At 53.4% G+C, this 25,783-nt stretch overlaps 1 protein-coding gene and 1 pseudogene across 2 annotated transcripts; both read left to right on the top strand.

The window, feature by feature from the left end:
- Positions 1–184: 184 nt before the first annotated feature.
- On the top strand, positions 185–11,149 carry renbp (renin binding protein). Its single transcript, XM_080184975.1, is given in 16 exon segments — positions 185–242; positions 789–951; positions 1,715–1,743; positions 1,746–1,789; positions 3,200–3,229; positions 3,231–3,276; positions 4,431–4,567; positions 4,569–4,604; positions 5,105–5,153; positions 5,156–5,336; positions 5,784–5,857; positions 6,623–6,720; positions 6,722–6,799; positions 7,806–7,937; positions 9,910–9,997; positions 10,819–11,149. Coding segments are annotated over 15 exon segments (1,200 nt in total). The 5' UTR covers positions 185–242; positions 789–850; the 3' UTR covers positions 10,896–11,149.
- Positions 11,150–18,916: 7,767 nt separating this feature from the next.
- On the top strand, positions 18,917–24,491 carry LOC145340508 (ras-related protein Rab-7a-like; annotated as a pseudogene). The gene is made up of 5 exons (XR_013886255.1): positions 18,917–18,969; position 19,305; positions 21,269–21,394; positions 21,578–21,924; positions 23,206–24,491. The product of XR_013886255.1 is annotated as a ras-related protein Rab-7a-like (transcript).
- Positions 24,492–25,783: the final 1,292 nt, after the last annotated feature.

Raw genomic sequence — 25,783 nt, 5'->3', positions numbered from 1 at the left:
AGGCGCGGGAGGAGGACCAGGGGCGGGCCTTGAAAAGGTACGGGACCAGACCTAGGGGGCGGGGACTGGAACCAGGGCGGGGACTGGAAGAGGTACGGAGGTGGACCAGGGGGCGGGGCCTTGAAAAGGTACGGGACCAGACTCGGGGCGGGGACTGGATCAGGGGCGGGGGCCTGGGTAAGGACCCGCCACCTTTTCTCGCGGAAGCCACATGACATCACCTCCAATCCGGAAATCACAAGGTTTTCTATCGCAAAGCTCCCTCCCTCTCTGTCCCCTCCTGCCCTCCCCCCTCCCTGTCTCTGTAACCCCCTCCACCCCCCTCCCTATCTCTGTAACCCCCTCCAGCCCCCTCCCGGTCTCTGTAACCCTCCTCCACCCCCTCCCTGTCTCTGTAACCCCCTCCCAGCCCCCTCCCCTGTCTCTGTAACCTCCTCCACCCCCTCCCTATCTCTGTCACCCCCTCCCTGTCTCTGTAACCTCCTCCACCCCCTCCCTATCTCTGTCACCCCCTCCCTGTCTCTGTAACCTCCTCCACCCCCTCCCTATCTCTGTCACCCCCTCCCTGTCTCTGTAACCTCCTCCACCCCCTCCCTATCTCTGTCACCCCTCCATGCCCCCTGGATGTCCATCCCCTCTGCCCCAATCTCCACCCCCCCCCCCTGTCCACCACTGCCCCCACCCACCTGGACGTACAACCACTTCCTCCCTCCCTCCCTCCCTGTTTTCCACTCACTCTGTTATCGTCTTTCTAACAGTCTCTCTCTATGCCTCTTTCTCCCCCTCAGGCAGCCCTGCTTCAACCCCACACTGTCCTGGAAGCTTCCATGGTCAGGAGGTTGACTGAGGGATGTCCCGTGAGGAGTGTGAAGAGTTCCGGAGGAAGATTTGCGAGGAACTGGACCGCACTCTCCAGTTCTGGCTGAAACATTCACATGACCAGGAGCTGGGGTGAGCAGCCATTTGCCCTTTGGCTTGTATAGGGGGCAAAGGTCAGAGGCCAGGGTACTGACACCATTCAGGGCTCACAATATGGACTGACCCCCAACTGAAATGCCCAGGGAGCGCTGGACTGTGGGAGGGTCAGTGTCAGGGGGTTGCCGTGCTGTGGGGGGGGTCAGTGCCGGGGAGCGCCGTGCTGTGGGGGTGGGGGGGGTCAGTGCCCAGGGGGCGTGGGGGGGGGGGTCAGTGCCCAGGGGGCGCCGTGCTGTGGTGGGTGGGTGGGGGGGGGGGGGGTCAGTGCCCAGGGGGTGCCGTGCTGTGGTGGGTGGTGGGTGGGGGGGGGGTCAGTGCCCAGGGGGTGCCGTGCTGGTGGTGGGTGGGGGGGGGGTCAGTGCCCAGGGGGTGCCGTGCTGTGGTGGGTGGGGGGGGGGGGGGTCAGTGCCCAGGGGGCGCTGTGCTGTGGGGGGGTCAGTGCCCGGGAGTGCTGTGCTGTGGGGGGGGGGGGGGTCAGTGCCGAGGGTGGGCACCGCGCTGTGGGGGGTCTTTTGAGATGTTGAACCGAGGCCCTCTGGATATAAATGATCCCGCAATCATGTTGCTGTTTGTGGGATCTTGCTATGCTCTATTTGGCTCCTGCCACACATGAGGAAGTGCCTCGCTGCCTGGGGGAGGTAGGGAATGTCCTCCAGTGGTGAAAAGCCCCAGTGACTGTGCTGAGAGATGACCTTTGCCCTTGGCTGGCCATTGGGCCCTGATTGAGTTTCTGTTCCAGGGGATTTTTCACCTGTCTGGGTCGGGATGGACAATCTACGATGATCTCAAATACATCTGGCTGCAAGGCAGACAGGTTAGTGAATAAACCAGCTAAACCCAACCTTAACTAATCTCTACACCACAGTCCGTCAACCTCTGTTCACCAAACCACTCTACGGTCCCTGAGCTCCCAACTAACACTGAGACACCACCTCATTCATCACTCACCCTGAGCCTACTGACCCCCTCCCTATCTCTGTAACCTCTCCAGGCCCTACACTCCCTCCCCATCTCTGTAAACCCCTGCAGCCCCCTACACGGCCTCCCTATCTCCTGTAACCTCCCCAGCCCCTACACTCCCTCCCTATCTCTGTAACCTCCTCCAGTCCCTACACTCCCTATCTCTGTAACCTCCTCCAGTCCCTACACTCCCTCCCTATCTCTGTAACCTCCTCCAGTCCCTACACTCCCTCCCTATCTCTGTAACCTCCTCCAGTCCCTACACTCCCTCCCCTATCTCTGTAACCTCCTCCAGTCCCTACACTCCCTCCCTATCTCTGTAACCTCCTCCAGTCCCTACACTCCCTCCCTATCTCTGTAACCTCCTCCAGTCCCTACACTCCCTCCCTATCTCTGTAACCACCTCCAGTCCCTACACTCCCTCCCTATCTCTGTAACCTCCTCCAGTCCCTACACTCCCTCCCTATCTCTGTAACCTCCTCCAGTCCCTACACTCCCTCCCTATCTTTGTAACCTCCTCCAGTCCCTACACTCCCTCCCTATCTCTGTAACCTCCTCCAGTCCCTACACTCCCTCCCTATCTCTGTAACCACCTCCAGTCCTACACCCCCTCCCTATCTCTGTAACCTCCTCCAGCCCCTACACCCCCTCCCTATCTCTGTAACCTCCTCCAGCCCCTACACCCCCTCCCTATCTCTGTAACCTCCTCCCAGCCCCTACACCCCCTCCCTATCTCTGTAACCTCCTCCAGCCCTACACCCCCTCCCTATCTCTGTAACCTCCTCCAAGCCCCTACACCCCCTCCCTATCTCTGTAACCTCCAGCCCCTACACCCCCTCCCTATCTCTGTAACCTCCTCCAGCCCCTACACCCCCTCCCTATCTCTGTAACCTCCTCCAGCCCCTACACCCCCTCCCTATCTCTGTAACCTCCGACACTCCCTCCACCCCCTCCCTATCTCTGTAACCTCCTACACTCCCTCCACCCCCTCCCTATCTCTGTAACCTCCTACACTCCCCTCCACTCCCTCCCTATCTCTGCATTTCCTCCAATTTGGGGCTCTTGAGCATCCACTGATTCCCATCGTTCCGTTATTGGTGGCCATGCCTTCAGCTTCGGGATGGTCTAACCTCTGGAATTCCCTCCCTCGCGTCCCCTCTTGGATGTTGTTCCTCGGATCTGCAGCTATACAAATGCAGTCTGTAGACTGGGCTGATGTTGTTGAGATTGCTTCTCTCTCTGACCTTCCATCTCTTGCCCCCAGGTCTGGATGTATTGCCGTTTATACAGAACGATTGGAGCGATTTCACCGCCCCGAGCTGCTGGAAGCGGCTCTCGCTGGTAACTCCATCCCAACCTCCTCTTCCTGCCTTCTATCATCCTCTCACCTTTCCTCATTATCTCCCCCCACCACCTCAAACAACCACTCCGTCTCACTGCCCAGAATCCTTGCGATCTTCAACAACCACCACCCAGGACATCAGATTGATTTCCCGCAGCGCAGCACTCCCTCGGCATCGACCCACACCACCTATCCCCTCTTCGGCCCTGACCCTCCCGCGGCGCGGCGCTCCCTCGGCCCTGACCCTCCCGCGGCGCTCCCTCGGCCCTGGATGCCAAGCCCCCCCCTCCACCCCCACAACCTGTTTATCACTCCGTGTCCTCCACACAGCTCACTTTTCTCACATATTGTCAGCAGAATCATGTATCTGAGTAATTACTGACTGTATTTCACAGAAACCCCACACTGTGTGGGTCACTGATAATTTGGGAATGCCCCATTTATCCGCACTCTCTGCCTGTTGACCAATCTTGCTAACGTATTACCCCAAATTCACAAGCCTGTACTTTGACAAATCACCTCTTTCGGTCGGCTCCTTGTTGAGATTTTTCCTTTTGGAAATCTGGGCATCCCACAACCTCCTGGTTCCCCTGTATAGAGTCATGGAGCATGGAAGCAGGCCCTTCGGCCCACATGGTCCCTGCTGCCCTTCCAGCTAGTCCCAATCGCTCGCGTTTGGCCCATGTCCTTTCCAATCCCATGTACTTATCCCACTGCTTTCTAAATCTTGCCATTGTATCCGCCTCAATCACTTTCTCTGCAGCTCATTCCAGATCCCACCATCCTCTGTGTGAAGAAGTTGCCCCTCGGGTCCCTTTGCCATCTTTCCCCTCTCACCTTTAACCTCTGCCCTCCAGTTTTCCATTCCCCCTCCCTGCGAGGGAGACTCTGTGCGTCCATCCTATCTCTGCCCCTCGGGATTTTATCCACCTCAGTAAGGTCACCCCTCATTCTCCGAGGAATAAAACCCCAGCCCGACCAACCTCTCCCTGTAACTCGTGCCCCCACCAGTCCCGGCAACATCCTCGGAAATCTTCTCCGCGCTCTGTCCGGTTTATCAATGTCTTTGCGATAACAAAACTGTAGACAATACTGCCCTCCCATTACAGCCTTCCTTAGTCTCTCTTTCTCTTTTGGGGGGGTGCTCACCCAGGTGGAGAATTCCTAACCCGCCACGCTGCCGTTTCACCGGGATCCCGGAAACTAGCCCTGGTGGTCACACGGGATGGGAAGCCAGTCAAGGTCCAGCGGACGATCTTCAGCGAGTGTTTTTACACCATGGCGATGAACCGAGCTCTGGCGGGTCACCGGTGACGGCAAGTACCAGGTCAGAGATTCGGAGAGAGGACAAGGCCCCACGGTGCCGGGACACCGGGGGGCGGGAGGGCGAGGGCCCTCACAACGCGGGGACGCGGGGGTGGGGAGGGCCCCGTGGCACGGGAATGCCGGGGGTGGGGGGGGAAGGGCCCCACGTCGTGGGGACGCTGTGGGGGAAGGGGTCCCACGGTGCGGGGACGCAGCAGGGGATGGGGGACAGGTCCCACAGTGTGGGGACGCTGGGGGTGGGGGACAGGGCCCCATGGTGTGGGGACGCTGGGGGGGGTGGGGGACAGGTCCCCACAGTGTGGGGGCACCAAGGGAGGAGGGCCCCACGGTGTGGGGATGTCGAGTGGTTGTGGGGGGGGGGAACGGGACAAGAGAGGGCCCACGGTGCGGGCATGCTGGTGTCGGTGGGGAGGGGGGAGGTTCCCACGGCGTGGGGATAGGGGGGCAGTTGGGGGGGGGGGTGCCAGGGTGCTGATTTTCTGAAACGTTCCCCTCACTCAGAGAGAAGCGACGGAGATGATGCGGCAGGTGACCCGATGGGTGCGCGAGGACCCGGCGGCCTGGGCCGTCCTCAGCTGTCCGGGGCCGGGGAGGTCAACTCCATGGCCGTACCCATGATGCTGCTGTGCCTGGTTGACCAGCTGGGGGAAGATGACCCGGAAATGTGTCAGGAATATCAGGAGCTGGGAGCCTGGAGCGTCCGGAAGATTCTGCAGCATCTACAGGTAAGGCAGTTCCAAAACACTACAGGAAGAGGCCATTCGGCTCATCCTAACGATCCTGCTCTGTGTGAGAAGTTTCCAATTAATCCCCCCCCACCACCCCCACCCCCGTTCTCTCTCTAAATTTTCCTTCCCCCCCCCCCCCCACCCCCCTGAGGGTGAATCTCTCAGGCAGCACCTTCCAGATCACAAACAACTCACCGTCTCATAAAGTTCTCCCCATCTCTCTCCCCCCGCCCCCCCGCCTCTAGTCCATTTACCGATTTCTCTTTGCTCTGTATCTCCCCCTCCCTCGCTCTCTGGTCGCCCGCCCTCCTGTCGCTGGGGAAACACTTTCTCCTCATTCACTCAGTCGAGGCCCCCCTTGCGATAGTGACTGCCTCGATTCGATCTCCTCCTAATGTGGTTTCCAGCTTTTAATGTAAGCATATTTCCTCCCCCCCTGCCCCAGCGTGAAGATCGGTCGTCCTGGAGACGGTGTCATGTGATGGGAAGGAGTTACCCGGTTCCCAGGGTCGCCTCCAGAACCCAGGTGAGCGGCGGTCCCTGTCGGGGGGGTGGGGGGTGGGGGGAGGGGGGTGAAATGCCCGAAAAACCAGGGTGGATGGAGAGAGACATGTTGAGGAGAACTGAATGGGTTCAGGGTGAGGGGCAGGAGGTTGAGGGGGGAATGTGAGGGAAAGCTTTTACCCAGAGGGTGGTGAGGGTCTGGAATGCGCTGCCGGGGTTTGGGGGGGGGGGGGGTTGGGGGGTGGGGGGGGATGCCTCACATCCTTTAAAAAGTACCTGGATGAGCACTTGGCACATCACCACATTCAGGGCTATGCACCAAGTGCTGGTAAATGGGATTAGTGGGAGTTCAGGTGATTCTCCCTGTCGGTGCAGACTCGATGGGCCGAAGGGCTCTTCTGGGTCTCTATCAGGGGCGGTGGGGACTGCGGGGGGTGGGGAACAGGTTCCATGCAGGGAGGTTCGCTGACTTGGGATGAGGGGGTTTGGTGTCTCATGGGGTGGGCATGGCTCTCTCCTGGAGGAGGGGGGGTCTTGGTGCCTCGGGGTGGGGGTGGGGGTGAGCTTCTCACTGACTCAGGGCTGACTTTCTCTCGGGGAGGGGCAGCTCACGGTGAACTCGGGGTGGGCTCCGTCCTGGGGGGGTTGGGGAGGTGACTCGGGGAGGGGCGGGTGGGGTGTCGGCGGGGGGGGGAGAGGGCGGGTGGGGTGTTGCTGTGGTGGGGGGGGTGGGGGGTGGTCTGACTGCCCTGCCCTCAGTGAATCTCCCCTTGCTGTGATTTGACAGGACACACAGTGGAAGTGGGCTGGTTTCTCCTGCAATACGCAGTCAAACACGGCTGTGAGGAACTGAAGAGAACGGCGATTGAGAAGTTTATCATCCTCCCCCTTCGAGGCAGGCTGGGACCCCGAGTTTGGGGGGTTGCTGTATTTCCAGGATGCTGACGGACATTCTCCAACCCAGGTCTCCGAGTGTGAGCTCCCGCACCCCCCCACCCCCCCCCCCGCCCCCTCACTGCCCCTGGTAACCAGCACAGCCTGGACCCCGAGACCCCCTGCCCTCCGCTGCTGAGTTTATTTTATCAGTTTGGGCGCCGCACCTGCGCAAGGATATTTGGCCTTGGAGGGAGTGCAGAGGAGGTTTACTAGGCTGATACCGGAGTTGAGGGGGTTGAGCTATGAGGAGAGGCTGAATAAACTAGGCTTGTACTCGTTAGAGTTTAGAAGAATGAGGGAGATCTCATTGAGACGTATAAGATGATGAATGGGATGGATAGGGATAGAGGTGGAGAGACTCTTCCTGCTCAAGAAAGGACAGTAGGACTAGGGGGCACAGCCTCAAGATAAAGGGGGGGCGGTTAGAACGGAGTTGAGGAGGAAACTTCTTCACTCAAAGGGTGGTGAATCTCGGATTCTCTGCCCGTTGAAGTGGTGGAGGCCTGCCTCGCTAAATATTTTTAAGAAGCGGGTTGATGGGTTCTTGATAAGAGAGGGGATTAAGGGTTATGGGGAGAGGGCGGGAAGTGGAACTGAGCCACGACAGATCAGCCATGATCTTATTGAATGGCGGGGCAGGCTCAAAGGGCTAGATGGGCCTACTCCTGCTCCATTTCTTATGTTCTTATTAATGTCCACACATAAGGCTTACATTAACACCGCCATGAAGTTACTGTGAAATTCCCCTAATCGCCACACTTTGGTGCCTGTTCGGGTACACTGAGGGAGAATTTAGCGCGGCCAATGCACCCAAACCTGCACGTTTGCCCAACTGTGGGAGGAAACCCACGCAGACATGGGGAAAACATGCAGACTCCGCACAGACAGTGACCCAAGCAGGAATTGAACCTAGCTCCCTGATGCTGTGAGGCAGCAGTGCTAACCACTGTGTGTGTGTGTGTGTGTGTGTGTGTGTAACTAGCTCCGTCTCTCCCTCACGTGTACAATTAGCTCTCCGTCTCTTTCACTCACAGCTGGAGTGGGATATGAAGCTCTGGTGGCCTCACACTGAAGCACTGATCGCCTCTCTGCTGGGTTACCAGCTCACCAGAGATCCCAGGCTGTTGCAGATCTTTAGAAGGGTCTTCGAGTACACCTTCTCGCATGTAAGTGTCTCTGCCCTCCGATCTCGTGCGCGCGTGTCGCCCCTGCCCCCCCCCCCCCCCCCCCCCCCCGCAGGTTGTCCCACGAGGGGCAGCGAGAGAGAAAAATAGATTGATTTATCCTGGGAGGGAGAATGGACTGAGACACACTTTATAAATCTGCTTTCACAGTGCGTCACCTTAAACATCAATCAATGGCCTTGTGGTATTATCGCTAGACTATTAATCCAGAAATTCAGCTAATGTTCTGGGGGACCCGGGTTCGAATCCCACCACGGCAGATGGTGGAATTTGAATTCAATAAAAAATATCTGGAATTAAGAATCTACTGATGTCCCATTGTCGGAAAAACCCATCTGGTTCACTAATGTCCTTTAGGGAAGGAAGGGTTCTTACCTGGTCTGGCTCACGTGACTCCAGGCAGAGTCAGACTTCAGGGTGGCACAGTGGTTAGCATGACTGCCTCACAGCACCAGGGACCCAGGTTCAATTCCTGGCTTGGGTCACTGTCTGTGCGGAGTCTGCACATTCTCCCCGTGGGTGCTCCGGTTTCCTCCCACAGTCCAAAGATGTGTGGGTTGGGTTAGGTTGGTTGGCCATGCTAAGAAAATTGCCCCTTTAGTGTCCAGGGATGCGGAGGTTAGAGGGATTAATGTCGGGATATGGGGGTAGGGCCTGGGTAGGATTGTGTTCGGTGCAGACTCGATGGGCCTCTTTCTGCACTGTAGGGTTCTCTGATTCTCTGAATATAAGGGGTTATGGGGATAGGGCCTGGTGGGATTGTGGTTGGTGCAGATTTGATGGGCCAAATGGCCTCCTTCTGTACTGTAGGGATAGTATGATTCCAGAGTCACAGCAATGTGGTTGACTCTCAACTGTAGTCCAAGGGCAACTAGGAATGGGCAATAAATACTAACCCAGCCAGCGATACCCATATCCCACCATCTCTCCCAATGGTCTGATCCTGAGATACAACACACACACACACACACACCTCCATCCCCAAGTCAGGGACTTGGTGGTCCCTGCTCCCCAGTCTGGGACCACGAACCCCTGGCCAAGCTCTTCCAGAACAGTAACAACACTGGCATCTACCCAACAATGTGGAAAATTGCCCAGGTACGTCCCATACACACAAAACAGGACAAATCCAACCCAGGCAATTACCGCCCAATCAGTCCACCCTCGATCATTGGTAAAGTGATGGAAGGGGTTATCGACAGCGCTATCAAACAGAACCTGCTCAGTAATAACCTGCTCAGTGACGCCCAGTTTGGGTTTCTCCAGGGTCATTCAGCTCCTGATCTCATTCCAGCCTTGGTTCAAACATGGACAAAGAGCTGAATTCCAGAGGGTGAGGCGAGAGGGACAGCCCTTAACATCAGGGTCACATTCAACCGAGTGTGGCATCAAAGAGCCCGAGTGAAACTGGACTCGATGGGTCTCAGGGGCAAACTCCCCCCTGTTTGGAGTCATACCTGGTCCATAGGAAGGTGGTTGTGGTTGTGGAGGGTCAGTCACCTCAGCTCCAGGACATCACTGCAGGAGTCCCTCAGGGTTAGTGTCCGAGGCCCAACAATCTTCAGCTGCTTCATCAATCACCTTCCCTCCGTCATAAGGTCAGGAATGGGGATGTTCACTGATGATTACACAATGTTCAGCACCATTCACCACTCCTCAGATACTGAAACAGCCCGTGTCCAAACGCAGCGAGATCCGGACAATATCCAGGCTCGGGCTGACAAGTGGCAGTGACATTCACCCCACACAGTGCCAGGCAATGACCATCTCCAACCAGAGAGAGTCTAACCACCGCCCCATTGACATTCAGTGGTGTTACCATTGCTGTGTGTCAGTGATGCATCTCCCCCAGGGTAGGGTAGGGAGTGTGTGTCACTCATATACCTCCCCCCAGGGTGGGGAGAGTGTGCGTTAGCGATATGTCTCCCCCTGTTTGAGATGTTTTGTGTTTCAGTTCCCAGACCCGGAGAACGGAGAGTGGTTTGGGTATTTAAACCGGCAAGGAGCAGTGAGCCACACCTTCAAAGGAGGACCCTACAAAGGTAACCCACTCCCAACCTCCCTCCCCTCAACCACTGGGAGGAGGGAGGGACAGGTGGAGTGAACAGAAGGGGAGGGATGGGGAAGTTGAGATGTGACATAGGAAGGGACAGCGAGGACAGAGGGAGGGATTGGGGAAGGGAGAGAGGGAGGACAGAGCAAGAGGGAGTGGGGAAAGGATGGAGGGAGGTTGGAGCAAGCAGGGGAATGTGGAGGGATGGAGTGGGGATGAGGGAGGGATGGAGTGGGGGAGTGACAGGAATGGATGGAGCAAGGGATGGAGGTACAGGGGTGAGGGAGTAATGGAGTGGAGGAGTGATGGGGGGGCTGGATGGAGCGAGGGATGGATGGACGGAGGGGGGTTGAGGGAGAAATGGAGTGGGGGAGTGACAGGGAACAGAGGGATGGAGGATGGACTGGGACGGGACAGAAGGCTGGAGTTGGGGGGGAAATGGAGGGATGAAATGGGGTAGGGAATGGACAGTTGGCGTGGGGGAGCGGGAGGGGAATGGAGGGATGGAGTGAGGGAGGGATAGATAGAATGGGGGGGGATGGAGTTTGGGGGTGTGAGGGAGGGAAAGATGGAGTGAGGGGTGGAGTGGGGAAGGTAAGGGAGGGATAGACAGAGCAAGGGAGGGATGGAGTGGGGGGAGTGAAGGAGGAATAGAGTGACGGAAGGATGGGGGAGCAGGGGGTGGCAGAGGGATGGACGGAGTGAGGGACAGACAGACTGAGGCAGTCTGTTCCAGCAGTTTGTAGGATGTTTAAGGGTTTGGGTGTTTGAGATTTGCTGGAAACTCACTCTGTCTCTTTCCCAATTCAGGATGTTTCCATCTCCCTCGCTGTCTGTATCTCTGTGAGAAGATTCTGGACAAGTTGCTGGAAGACATTGGGGCATGATATAAAACTCCAGCCTCCACAATCGCTTCCAACAGGAAATTCTGCCCCTTAATACAACTGGCAATCACTTCCACAGGAATCCTCAACTTAAATTCTGATCATTTAACACATGCTCCACCACTAACATCACTGTCTAGATTCATAACTACACTGTAACCAACCTGACAGTGTAGAGGGAGCTTTACTCTGTATCTAACCCTGTGCTGTACCTGTCCTGGGAGTATTTGATGGGGGGACAGTGTAGAGGGAGCTTTACTCTGTATCTAACCCCGTGCTGTACCTGTCCTGGGAGTGTTTGATGGGGGGACAGTGTAGAGGGACCTTTACTCTGTATCTAACCCCGTGCTGTACCTGTCCTGGGAGTGTTTGATGGGGGACAGTGTAGAGGGACCTTTACTCTGTATCTAACCCTGTGCTGTACCTGTCCTGGGAGTGTTTGATGGGGGGACAGTGTAGAGGGAGCTTTACTCTGTATCTAACTCCGTGCTGTACCTGTCCTGGGAGTGTTTGATGGGGACAGTGTAGAGGGAGCTTTACTCTGTATCTAACCTCGTGCTGTACCTGTCCTGGGAATGTTTGATGGGGGGACAGTGTAGAGGGACCTTTACTCTGTATCTAACCCTGTGCTGTACCTGTCCTGGGAGTGTTTGATGGGGGGACAGTGTAGAGGGAGCTTTACTCTGTATCTAACTCCGTGCTGTACCTGTCCTGGGAGTGTTTGATGGGGACAGTGTAGAGGGAGCTTTACTCTGTATCTAACCTCGTGCTGTACCTGTCCTGGGAGTGTTTGATGGGGGGACAGTGTAGAGGGAGCTTTACTCTGTATCTAACCCCGTGCTGTACCTGTCCTGGGAGTGTTTGATGGGGGACAGTGTAGAGGGAGCTTTACTCTGTATCTAACCCCGTGCTGTACCTGTCCTGGGAGTGTTTGATGGGGACAGTGTAGAGGGAGATTTACTCTGTATCTAACCCCGTGCTGTACCTGTCCTGGGAGTGTTTGATGGGGGGACAGTGTAGAGGGAGCTTTACTCTGTATCTAACCCCGTGCTGTACCTGTCCTGGGAGTGTTTGATGGGGGACAGTGTAGAGGGAGCTGTGAGTGGAGAACTCCCCACCCACCTGACGAAGGAACAGCGTTCCGAAAGCTTGTGGTTTTACTGCCAAATAAACCTATTGGACTTTAACCTGGTGTTGTGAGACTTCTTACTGTGTTTACCCCAGTCCAATGCTGGTGACCCACACCATGATTTGTTGTGAGCAGGGCTAGTCACAGGACTGTGCTAGAGGGAGCGAGAGACAAAATGGGAAAGGTTGTGAATTGAGAGTGTTTGAGATCCCCTGTGAAGGATTAGAGATTGTAATAAGCCCTTCTCTCTGCACTGCTGGCTCAGTCACTGGGTGACTCCTAATTGTCCACATCAGCTATTAAATACAGATAAAAGTCTGACCGCAGCAATGTACTATCCTGTCTCCACATTGTGGCTCCAGGGACCGAGGGGAGACGACCATTAGCTTTTAAATAACCCAGACAGAGAATTATTCCAGATAAATTCATTTGCAACCAAAGTCAATTCTCCCCAACTCAGCACAGCGCCTGCGCAGACTGACCAGTGACACACACACCTTACAGGCTGCAGAAAAATCCAGACAGGACTCACTCCCCGCAGCCCCCAATGGTCACACTGCGCAAATCCAGCAATCTACCCATCGCACCGAGGGAGAAAATAACACACACTCGACTGTCCTGGGAGTGTTTGATGGGGGACAGTGTAGAGGGAGCTTTACTCTGTATCTAACCCCGTGCTGTACCTGTCCTGGGAGTGTTTGATGGGGGACAGTGTAGAGGGAGCTTTACTCTGTATCTAACCCCGTGCTGTACCTGTCCTGGGAGTGTTTGATGGGGGGACAGTGTAGAGGGAGCTTTACTCTGTATCTAACCCCGTGCTATACCTGTCCTGGGAGTGTTTGATGGGCACAGTGTAGAGGGAGCTTTACTCTGTATCTAACCCCGTGCTATACCTGTCCTGGGAGTGTTTGATGGGCACAGTGTAGAGGGAGCTTTACTCTGTATCTAACCCCGTGCTGTACCTGTCCTGGGAGTGTTTGATGGGGACGGTGTAGAGGGAATGGAAGGAGGGTAAACTTAGCAAATCTGGCGGCACCTGGGGTGACAGGGGAACATTTCAAATCTATTTTGAGTTGGTCCTTTTCTGTACTGATTTTGTTCTGTAACTTGATAATTGTTTCATTGATAAAGGGATTAAATAACTGAGGCAAATTTAAGAGAGATCAGTGAATATTTTTAAGATAGAGATGTTTGGATTCCTGGTCAGTGGTGGAGTGGGGAAGGTCATTGAGGGGTCGGCTTGTGAAGATTTGAAGTTACTCTCGGATGTGCCATGGATGCAGAGCAGTCTCAAGGGGCTGAATGGCCTGCTCCTTGTTATAGAGTCAGAGGTTTACAGCATGGAGACAGTCCCTTTGGCCCAACTTGTCCATGCTATCCTTTTTTTAAACCTCTAAGCTAGTCTCAATGGCCCATATCCCTCTTTACCCATCCTACCCATGTAACTATCTAAACGCTTTTTAAAAGACAAAATTGTACCCGCCTCTACTACTATCTCTGGCAGCTTGTTCCAGACACTCACCACCCTCTGTGTGAAAACATTGCCCCTCTGGACCCTTTTGTATCTCTCCCCCCTCACTTTAAACCTGTGCCCTCTAGTTTTAGACCCCCCTACATTTGGGAAAAGATATTGACTATCTTGCTGATCTGTGCCCCTCATTATTTTATAGACCTCTATAAGATCACCCCTCAGACTCCTACGCTCCAGAGGAAAAAGTCCCAGTCTATCCAGCCTCTCCTTATAACTCAATCCATCAAGCCCCGGTGGCATCCTAGTAAATCTTTTCTGCACTCTTTCTAGTTTAATAATATCCTTTCTATAATAGGGTGGTTGCTGGTAAATATTTCTGAATAAGGAAAGATGCTAGTCTGAGCTTTGCAGTTCATTGGGTCTCTGGACAGATACAAGAATGTCAAATATCAAAGGGAATATCAGTTCCTGCAGGGTTGCTGAGGGGAGGTGATGGCCTATTAATCCAGAAACTCAGCTCAAGTTCCAGGTTCGAATCCTGCCATGGGAGATGGTGGAATTTGAATTCAATAAAAAAAATCTGGAATTAAGAATCTACTGATGACCCATTGTTGGAAAAACCCATCTGGTTCACTAATGTCCTTACCCCGGTCTAGCCTACATGTGACTCCAGAGACACAGCAATGTGGGTGACTCTCAACTGCCCTCCAAGGGGCAACTAGGGATGGGCAATGAATGCTGGCCCAGCCAGCGATGTCTGTGTCCCACGAATTAGTAATAAAGAAAGATCGGTTGGTCTGCTGATGTTGGTTGGAGTGTCGCCATGGGAACGCACCAGGATATTACTGTGGTTCCACCTCCCTTCAATAATATTTTTGTTCAATAAAAAAAACTTCTCCAATACCTGGTTGTCTTCCTTGTGCTTTTAGTGGTCATCTCCTTGCAGAATAGGAGGAGCTTTGAGCAAGAGTAAATGAGCCGTCAGTGTCATTCCAAGCGCACTCAGGATTGTTCAGGCAGTGCTGCCCAGTGGCAGAATCACATCTAATTTTAGACATTATAAACTGGAGTGCAGGCCAGGTTGGATCTGGTTTCTAACTTCCGACTTGGGGACAGTCGAGGACACTCGCTGTTTGCAATGATCCTTTAACTGCTGGGACGCACGCTCGACATTGAGCATCACACTAGCGATTAAATTCATATCCCACCGGGAACATCTGTGTGTTAGGCAAGACATCCCTTTGATTTCCTGTTGAATGGGAGATTTCAGTCCCTGAGACGTTATTCCCAGACGTGTTCCAGACTGTGACGTTAATCCCAGATGTGAGGCAGACTGTCTGTGATATTAATCCCAGACGTAATCCAGACTGTGACGTTATTCCCAGACATGATCTAGACTGTCTGTGACGTTGATCCCGGACGTGAGGCAGACTGTCTGTGATGTTAATTCCAGACGTGAGGCAGACTGTCTGTAACGTTAATCCCAGACATGAGGCAGACTGTCTGTGACGTTAATCCCAGACGTGAGGCAGACAGTCTGCAACGTTAATCCCAGACGTTATCCAGACTGTCTGCAACGTTAATCCCAGACATTATCCAGACTGTCTGTGATGTTAATCCCAGACGTGAGGCAGACTGTCTGCGACGTTAATTCCAGATGTGAGGCAGACTGTCTGTGACATTAATCCCAGATGTGATCCAGACTGTGACGTTAATCCCAGATGTGAGGCAGACTGTCTGTGACGTTAATCCCAGACGTGATCCAGACTGACTGCGACGTTAATCCCAGACTCGAGGCCGACTGACTGTGACGTTAATCCCAGACTCGAAGCAGACTCTCTGTGACATTAATCCCAGACTTGATCCAGGCTGTCTGAAGTGTTAATTGATTTTTGGAGGGGTGTGAGTCGGGCAGTGATCTCCCCCCAGCCACAGGGGTTGGGATTAGGATCACTGCGCTCCATCTCTCTGTGTTTCATATCAGATCGATATGCAGTGGGTTCGGGGGGAGTAAAGGGCTACGTTTTGAAATGACCAGGTGAAAGGGAAATGGGACAGAGAGCAGCGAGGGAGGAGGATGGTTAGCAGATCTCCGCGGAGGAGAGAGGGAGAGGGGCAATGCACAGACAAGTGGCCGATATAGTTTAACACAGAGGGGGAGTGGGACAATGAGAACTGAGGTGAGGAGAAACCTCTTCACACAGAGGATGCTGTATTTGTGAAATTCTATACCACAGAAACGAGAAGCAGGAGGAGGCCATTCGGACCTTTGAGTCTGTTCCCCCATTCATTTTGATCGTCAAATTCAATATCCGGTTTCCCCCCTCCCCTTCCCCCCCCATATCCCTCGATCCCTTTAGCCCCAAGTGCGACATCTAATTTCTTCTTGAAATCACACAATGTTTTGGCCTCAACTACTTTCTGTGGGAGTGAATTCCACACATTCCCCACCCTCTGGGTGAAGAAATTTCTCCTCACCTCAGTTCTAAAAGGTTTCCCCCTTATCCTCAAACTCTGACCCCTAGTTCTGGACTCCCCCCACCATCGGGAACATTCTTTCTGAATCTACCCTGTCTAACCCTGTTAGAATTTTATAAGTTTCTATCAGATCCCCTCTCGCTCTTCTAAACTCCAGTGAATATAATCCTAACTGACTCAGTCTCTCCTCATATGACAGACCTGCCATCCCAGGAATCAGCCTGGTAAACCTTCACTGTGCTCCCTCTATAGCAAGGACATCCTTCCTCAGATAAGGAGACCAAAACTGCACACAATACTCCAGGTGTGGCCTCACCAACGCCCTGTACAATAGCAGCAAAACTTCCCTATCCCTATCCTCAAATCCTCTCACTATGGGGATGGGGGGGGGGAGGTGGTAAGAAGGAAGAAGAATTGAGGAAGGAAGTGAATAGATTTCTAGATTTGACAGGCGTCAAGGGATTTGGAGGGAGCGGTGGACTGAGAAAGAGGATCAACTACAATTATAATGAATGGCAGAACAGGTTTAATGGGCTGAGTGGCCTCCTCCTTCTGCTCTTTGTTTCTATGTTTCATAGAACCACAGGTCTGTAGAATCCCTCAGTGCAGAAGGAGACCACTCTGCCCATCGAGTCTGCACTGACCTCAATCCCACCCGGGCTCCATTCCCACAACCCCATGCATTTACCCTAGCTAATCCCACTGACACTGAGGGGCAATCTAGCATGGCCAATCCACCTAACCTGCACATCTTTCAGAGTGACACATTCTGTTGGGAGGGATGGGGAGGGGCAACATATAAAATAATTGGTACAATTTATAATGCTGTTTGGGAACTGAGAGACTGGTGGGTGTGGACAATCCAGTGAAGGGCATGAGCACCCGAGAGAGAGAGAAGGTGGATGGAGATTTACTGGAATGGGCACAGGGGTGTGCGAGTTCAGGGGCAGCAAGGTGGTTAGCACTGCTACCTCACAGCGCCAGGGGCCCTGGGTTCAATTCTCTGGGTCACTGTCTGTGTGGAGTCTGCACATTCTCCCCGTGTCTGCGTGGGTTTCCTCCGGGCGCTCCGGTTTCCTCCCACAGTCTGAAAGACGTGCTGGTTAGGGTGCAATGGCCATGCTAAATTCAGTGTACCCGAACAGGCACCGGAGTGTGGCAACTAGGGGATTTTCACAGTAACTTCATTGCAGTGTTAATATAAACCTTACTTGTGACACCAATAAATAAACTTTTAGAAAGACCTCAGTATAAAGTCTCTTTGTTGATGGGATTAATGACACACTTGTTCCCTGAGGGGGTGGAGGAGATGGAATTTGAATAATTGATTGCTGCATATATTAGCCTATATTAGCAGGCATACGCAATAAGGCGATGACCATTTCCGGCAGGGGTAGTTCCGGGGGAAGTGACGTTGGATCCGGTGACCGGAAGCTGCGAAAATTCCTCCAGCGGAACCAGGTCAGAAAAACATTAAAAATTTTTAAATAACCCAAAGTCCTCCCCACCCCCTAACCAACCAACAACCCCACTCCACATCCCCATCCCTAACCCCCCACTCCCCATCCCGAACCCCCCCCCCCCACGCCACATCCCCATCCCTAACCCTAACCCCCCTCCCCAACCAACCCCCGCCCCCCGCTCCACATCCCCACCCCATCCCTAACCCTCACTCCACATACCCATTTCCACCCCCAACCCGAACCCCTAACCCCCCCCCCCAACCAACAACCCCCACTCCCCATCCCTAACCCCCCACACCCCATACCGTCCCTAACCCCCCCCCACCCCACACCCCATCCTTAACCCTAACCCCCCCCCAACCGACCCACCCCTGCTCCTAACCCCCCCAACTCCACATCCCCACCCCTGCTCTTAACTGCTGCCGCCCCCCCCCCAGCAACCAACCCCCCACACACCATACTGAACCATCCCAACTACCCCCCAATCCCCAACCCTAACCCCCTCATCCCAACCTGCCTTTCTAACCTCCCCCTCCCCCAACCAAAACACCCAGAGGCCCCCCCGTCACCCCCCATCGCTGACCACCCCCCTCCCCTGACTCCCCAGTTACCCCCTATCCCTTTCTGTCCCCCCCCATACACCCTAACCACCACCTCCTCCATCCCATCCCAAACCATGCACCTCCACTCTACATCACCCCCCCTCCCCCTCTAACCCTCCCAGTCCCCAATCACCCCTCACTGCCTCCCCTTCAACAACCCATTCTTCACCCCATCCCATCCCCAACCCACTCCCCTTACAATCAACTCCCTCTAAAACCCCCTAACCCCACTTCTCCCCCCCCCCCCCCCCGCCTCCACCTCAACCCCATCACTCAATCCCCATCCACTGTCACTCCTCTTTCTCCCTCTCCCCTCCTCTGAAATTTGGGGAGCCACTGTTCCCTCTCAATGTCAGCTTTACCTCCCTCCCTGCCATACTCACTCACTCACTCCATCCCTCGTTCCCTCCCTGTCGTTCCCCCCCCCCCCCCTGTGAGGATTCACTCCCTGATTTGTAAACTTGCTGTCAGGAGAATTTGAGGAGTGGGGTGGTTGGAGAGTACTTTCTGCCCCTTTTCTGGGGTTTGTGGTGGGGGTGGTATTGGGATAAAGCGGCCACTCCTCCTGTCTGGGGAAAGTGGGCTGAAATCTACCCTCGGAGGGAGCATGGGGCTCTTCCTGTAGCCATGGTGGTCTGCCCTGGGTCAGGAGGTGGCTCCCTCACGGGAATGTCTCCCAGTTGCCTGCAGGAGGCACCATCTGCTCCATTTGGCATTTGCCCTGTTGTTATGAGGGGAGCAGGCTGAGACCTAGGGGAGTGGCACTGGTTCCTGCTGACTGGGCGAGCTGATGGTCGACCAGCCTCAGCACCACTTTGATTTCATTCCTCTTTCTCATCCTCGCTCTGAACTCTCCCTGTTTGATTTTTCCGGTCTAGGAGATGGCTTCACGAAAGAAGGTTCTGCTCAAAGTGATCATTCTGGGAGACTCTGGGTAAGGAACGTTTTGCATTGTGGGTTCAGCAAAGGGAATGGCTGGCATTTGGAAAGATCGTAAGAAGTCTCTCAGCACCAGGTTAAAGAGCAGGTTTATTTGGAAGCAAAAGCTGCTAGCTTTTGGAACACTGCTCCTTTGTCAGATAAATGGGAGTTTTGTTCACACTTACAAAATTCCCACTTATCTGACGAAGGAGCAGCACTCTGAAAGCTAGTGGCTTTTGCTACCAAATAAACCTGGTAGACTTCAATCTGGTGTTATGAGACTACTTGTTGTGTTTACCCCGGTCCAATGCTGGCATCTCTACATCATTTGGAAAGATAACAGGGCAGTGTCCAATGATTAAAATCCCTGTCCTGGGCAGGTTAGAGGCTGTGAATTCTGTAGAGAGTAACTCACCCCCTCATTCCCCAGAGCCTGTCCACCATCTACAAGGACACAAGTCAGGAGCGTAATGGAGTACTCCCCACTTGCCTGGATGAGTGCGGCTCCAACAACACTCGAAGCTCGACACCATCCAGGACAAAGCAGCCCCGCTCGATCCACACGTTAACCACAAACACTCGCTCCCTTCAACCCCCTCCCCAATGCACAGTGACAGCGGTGTACCATCTACAAGATGCACTGCAGTGACTCAGAGGCTCCTTAGGCAGCACCTTCCAAACCCACCACCACCTCCATGTAGGACAAAGGCAGCAGATACCTGGGGACACACCCACCTGGAGGTTCTGCAACTGTAACTGTGCAACAGTTGCACCCTGCAACTGTACAGGGCACTGGTGAGGCCGCAGCTGGAGTACTGTGTGCTGTTTTGGTTGCCACACTTACGCAAGGATACTTTGGCCTTGGGAGTGCAGAGGAGGTTCACTAGGCTGATACCGGAGTTAAGGGGGTTGAACTATGAGGAGAGGCTGAATAACCTAGGCTTGTACTTGTTAGAGTTTAGAAGAATGAGGGGAGATCTCATTGAGACATAAGATGATGAATGGGATGGATAGGATAGAGGTTCTTCTGGCTCAAAGGACAGTAGGACTAGAGGGCACAGCCTCAAGATAAAGCCGGGGGGGGGGGGGCGGGTGCAGTTTAGAACGGAGTTGAGGAGGAACTTCGTCACTCAAAGGGTGGTGAATCTCTGGAATTCTCTGCCCGTTGAAGTGGTGGAGGCTGCCTCGCTAAATATATTTAAGACACGGGTAGATAGGTTTTTGATAGGCAAGGGGATTAAGGGTTATGGGGAGAGGGTGGGAATGTGGAACTGAGCCACGACAGATCAGCCATGATCTTATTGAATGGCGGGGCAGGCTCGAAGGGCTAGATGGCCTACTCCTGCTCCTATTTCTTATGTTCTTAATTTCCCCTCCGAATTGCTCACCATCCCAACTGGGAAATATCGGCTGTTCCTTCACTGTGGCTGGGATCAAAATCCTGGAACTCCCTCCCTAACAGTGCCATGGGTGTACCTACACCACACGGGGACTGCTGCGAGTTCGAGATGATGGTGGCTCACCCACTACGTTCTAAAGGGGCAATTAGGGATGAGGGGATAAATGCTGGACCTGGCCAGCCACACCCACATCCCACAAAAGATTTTTTTTAAAAATCAAGTGGGGTGATCTGATTGCAGGGAGTTTAAGATGATTAAAGGACTCGATGGAGAGAAACTATTTCCTCTGGTGGGGGAGGGGGCAGAAGGTCAAAATGAGTCCGGCCGTTCTGGATGGGGAATATCAGGAAGCACTTTCTCTCTCAAAGGCGATTGGGAATCTGGAATTCTCTCCTTCGGCCTCCACAGCTTTTGAAATCTGAGAAATGTCAAAATTGACTGTCAGAAACTTTTACAGAACTAATGTGGATAGAATAAAGATAAACAACTAGAACTTGTTAGCAAGGGACAGCAAATGTAAGGGGCTGAATGGCCTCTTTCTATGTAACAGGCTGGGGAGAGGGGCTGAATGGCTCCTCTTCCTGTGTAACAGGCTTAGGGGTGGCTGAATAACCGCATCTTGTTTGTGTGTCTTGAGATGGGCTGAATGGCCTTCTCCTGTTGCTGTGTAACAGGCTGGGGGGAGAGGAGGAGAGGAGGGAGGCTGAATGGCCTCCTGTTGCTGTGTAACAGGCTGGGGGAGAGAGAGGGGCTGAATGGCCTCCTGTTTAGTCTGGGGGTGATTGGATGGTGTTATCGTGCTGTGTTTGAGCTCCCTCTCTGGGTAGCTGGTGTGTGGGTCTTGCCAGCAATGGTTTTGGGTTGGGGGGAGCTCAGGCAACTGGGTGGTAAACTCTGACCTGTTTTCCTCAGGGTGGAAAGACATCACTAATGAACCAGTATGTCAACAAGAAGTTCAGTAACCAGTACAAAGCCACGATTGGAGCAGATTTCCTCACCAAGGAGGTGATGGTGGATGATCGACTTGTCACCATGCAGGTAAGAGTGGCTGGTCCCTGCCTTGTTCACCCCTCTTAAACTCCCCTCCCCAACTGTATTTAACCCCATGCTGTACCTGTCCTGGGACTGTTTGATGGGGGGATGGTGTAGAGGGAGTTTTACTCAGTCTTGCTGTGATTATTTGGAGTGTTTGTGTACATTTCAAAGTTAATTTGTTTGTAGATCTGGGATACAGCAGGCCAGGAGAGATTCCAGTCACTAGGTGTGGCGTTCTATCGCGGTGCAGACTGCTGTGTTGCTTGTCTTCGATGTCTGCACCCCAACACGTTAAAACATTGGACAGCTGGCGGGACGAGTTCCTGATCCAGGCCAGCCCCCGCGATCCCGAGAACTTCCCCTTTGTGGTCCTGGGTAATAAGATTGACCTGGATAATCGGCAGGTTCCAACCAAGCGGGCGCAGGCCTGGTGTCAGAGTAAGAGCAGCATCCCCTACTTCGAGACCAGTGCCAAGGAGGCCATCAATGTTGACCAGGCCTTTCAGACAATTGCACGGAACGCACTCAAACAGGTGTGGCATGAGTGGGCGCAGTGAGCACAGGCATAGCACAGTGCCAAGGGAGTGCTGCTGTGGGTGTGTGTGTGTGAACGGTGCTGAGGGTGTGCTGTACTGTGGGTGAAAGGAGAGGGGGTATCAGTGCTGAGGGTGCTCTGCACTGTGGGGGTGGAAAGGAGTGGGGGTGGGGGAGGTGGTGGGTGCTGAGGGAGCACCACCCTTTGGGGGTGGAGGGGGGGTTGGTGCTGAGGGCACACTCCACTGTGGGGGTGGAGAGGATGGGGGTCAGTGCTGAGGGTGTACCATACTGTAGGGGTGGAAAGGAGATGTTGGTGCTGAGGGAGCACTGCATCATGGTGGGTGTGCCAGTGCTGAGGGAGCTGTTGTGTTCAGACGAGAAGTTTTGTCCACTTTGTTTTTAAGCAGATGTCCAGGATCCTGCAGTCACCGTTAGCTGGACAGGGCTTGTCCATCCCTAAGCCAACAGGATAGAAACCTTTTTTCTCTGGTCATTCTAGTGTTACTGTTTGGATCTTGCTGTACATAATTTGGCCACCTTATTTCCTGCGTTACAACATTGACCACGTCTATTTGGCTGTGATGGTCTTTGGGATGTCCTGAAATGGTGAAGTGTTTTATTTTTTAAAAGAAAAGCAAGTCTTTAGTCTGTAATGTCAGATGCAGCAACAGGCCATTCAGCCCATCCTCTGTGCTGGTGTTGATGTCCAGTTATACTCCCGCTCTGTGAAACAGCCTGGCCGTTTCCTTTGCCTTCCTCTGGCCCTCTCAAGTTGCAGTGAGCTGCATGCCCAGGTCACTGCTTTCTGTTGAAAACTCACCATTTTAAGCTGGTTTTCTGTTCAGCATTCTATCTTGCTCTGTAGCTGCCCCCCTCCAGCAATCTTGTAGCATTTGTTAAGCGCCCCCTTAATTGATTCCACCCCTCCCCGACTAATTCCTCTTGGTCACATTCCCTTTCATTGCAGCTGCCGTGGGGTCTCCTACATGGCCCCTGATCAGACACTGTTCCCCAGGTCCAGATAAACAGCATCCACTGCATTTTCCCTGTTTCTGCCCTTCCTTTGAAAGAACGTTCCAGCGAGTTGGTCATGCAGTGTTTACAGTAGGTTCTGAAAGCCTCGAGATCCCATTCTTCCCCTCCACTTCCTCTGTCCTGTGCTGTGTTAGTTGATTGGAAGGGTGTGAGCTATGTTGGGGGTGGGCTGGGCTTTGAGGCGCTCGGCATATCGGGGAGACAGCTGCTGATGTTTTGAACTGCCCGCTTTGTGTTCGCAGGAGACGGAGGTCGAGTTGTACAACGAGTTTCCCGATCAGATCAAACTGGACCAGAACGACAAACCGGTAGCGGCTGCTGACAGTTGTAAATGCTGAACTGTTGTCAGGGACTGGGGTGGGGTTGGGGGGAGGGAGAGGAGTGGGGTGTGGAGGCTGGGGGACAGGCACCCCCTCAAACCCTCCCCTCCCCACCCTCTAATCTTGTACAGGAAGGGGACCATGCCAACTCCCTCCCTGTCAGGAGTTGGACCACACTGGCAGGGACTTTGTTTAGAGTGAACTGGATCGCAGAGGATTCGTGTGCTGGGATGGAACTGGACCACAGCTGGACCCCTCTGCTGGTTAAATCTCGCTCCGTTCCTGGTGTCTTCACTGCTGCTGGACCCTGCCGGTGGTTAAATCTTGCTCCGTTCCTGCTGTCTTCACTCTGTCTCTCCTCGAGATGCTGCTTACCTGTCTGTGGGCCACAGCTTTAGCAGTGCTGGGGAGGTGGGGGACTCGATTGTTGCTACTGGCAGCAGCCCGGAACATCAAACCTCACCCCAAATTAAAATAATCTTCGTCCCTCTTTCCCCACTCCCTTCTGGTGTTCATTTGGGTTTGAGAGGTGGGCATGTGTGTCACAGCCCCTTGGAGTGAACAGGGGCAGTGATGATAACCCCCTTGCTCAGTCCCTGGCCTACAGACAGCCAAAATGCTTTGATTTTAATACCGTTTGTCAGCAATTGCTTTTTTCTAAATTATATATATGTGTGTGTGTGTAATAGACTGCAGGAAATAATACCACAAATTCTAATCGTTCGGCACAGGGTTCACCCATTCCTTCGGGTTTTCTCATCCTCGCTGGTGTTTTTCTGTTGGAAAGAAAGCCCCGCCCCTCCGCACTGTCCTGCTCAGTAATTTGAGGAAACCATCCACTCTCCCCCCACCCCCACAGTCTGCCAGGGAATGTAGTTACTCTGCACCATGGGGTGAGCAGGCTCCAATGCCCCTCCCCAATCCCCTCTACCCTTGGTGGCTTTTTGTTTGTACATCAGTTAACACCCTCCCTTGGTGGGACAGATCCCGGATGCTGGGGGAGGGTGGGTTTCAGTGATGCACTTGCGAGGGGAACCCTCAACTTTTAATTTGAGAACTGGGGGGTTTCCTCCCCAACCCTTGCACATGTGCACACCCACACCTGTGCACACATACATGCACCTGAGTGGGTCCTGTGTGTATTGTGACAGACTTCTGATTTCTCTCTGGGTCAGTGTCTCTGAGGGGGTCCTGATTCTCTGGGTCTGTGTGGGGGGGTGGGGAAGTCCTGTCTGAGTCAGTGTGTGAGGGGCAGGGGGTTCTGTCTTTCTGGGTCAGTGTGTGTTGGGGGGGGGGGAGAGGGTCCTGTCTCTCTGGGTCAGTGTGTAAAGGGGTGGTCCTGTCTCACAGGGTGGGAGGGGTGGTTTTCCTGACTTTCCCTGAATGAATTGGCCTGTGTCTCAAATCTGTCTTGGCGCTTGTTTGTATAATACATATCACTGAGATTCTGATTTTATATTTCTCTGTATGGAGTGGGCCTGCACACTCATCCCTGGTGTGTGAGCTGTACTAAATGCTGAGCTGTACTAAATGCTGAGCTATGTTCAAGTAACATCTTGGTGAGAATATGAAATAAAGCTGGATTGAAACTGCAGCTGTGTGATGCCTGAGTTATTGCCCTTGGAGCCTCGTTCAGTCAGTCACACCAAGCAGTCCTCCCAGTTCTATCTCACAGGAATAGGTGAGAGGAGGTGGGGACCTGGAGGCCCAGATCCTGTTGGAATAGAATCTCTCTCGATCCACAATTGAGAGCAGTGGTAGTAATAGGCAATGGTTGTGTTTTTCCAGGTGTCCAGATCACCAACAACCTGTCCTGGTCTGTGCATGCTGACACTATAGTTAAGTAGGCCCACCAATGCCTCTACTTTCTCAGAAGACAAAGGAAATTTATGTCAGCTATGATGCACCATAGAAAGCATTCTTTCTGGTTGTATCACAGCCTAAGATCACAAGAAACTACAAAATGGTGTGAATGAAGCCCAGTCCCTCACGCAAACCAAGCTCCTGTTTGTTGACTGTCTACATTTCCAGCTAATCGAGGATCTCACGCCCTGGACATTCTCTCTTCCACCAGGAAAAAGATACAAAAGTCTGAGGTCACATACCGACCGACTCGAGAACAGCTTCCCTGCTGCTGTCAGCCTTTTGAATTGATCTACTTAAATTGATCTTTCTCTACACCCTAGCTATGACTGTAACACTACCTCCAGCACTCTCATTTCCTTCTATGTACAGTATGCTTCATATAGTGAGCAAGAAACAGTATTTTGTTTACATGTGACAAATCAAAGGACAGAGCTGAACTGGTTTCAAGTGTAAAAGAAAGAGGAAGTGAAGAGTGGGGAATCTCCACACTTCATTTATTTTAACCTGAGTTCAATCCCACTGAGTCATATTTACAAACGGATTCTGGGTTTCACATCATGTGCCCCAGCTATGAAGTCTGTCTCTTTTTCCCCACCCTGGTGCCACTGGGTGAGGGGTACCTGAGGTTGTCACA

The sequence above is a fragment of the Carcharhinus amblyrhynchos genome, unplaced genomic scaffold (assembly GCF_965287045.1).
Source record: "Carcharhinus amblyrhynchos unplaced genomic scaffold, sCarAmb.v2.hapA chromosome_1082, whole genome shotgun sequence".
Lineage (NCBI taxonomy): Eukaryota > Metazoa > Chordata > Chondrichthyes > Carcharhiniformes > Carcharhinidae > Carcharhinus > Carcharhinus amblyrhynchos.
The sequence above is the reverse complement of the archived record's forward strand: the minus strand, read 5'-3'. Positions and strand labels throughout refer to the sequence as shown.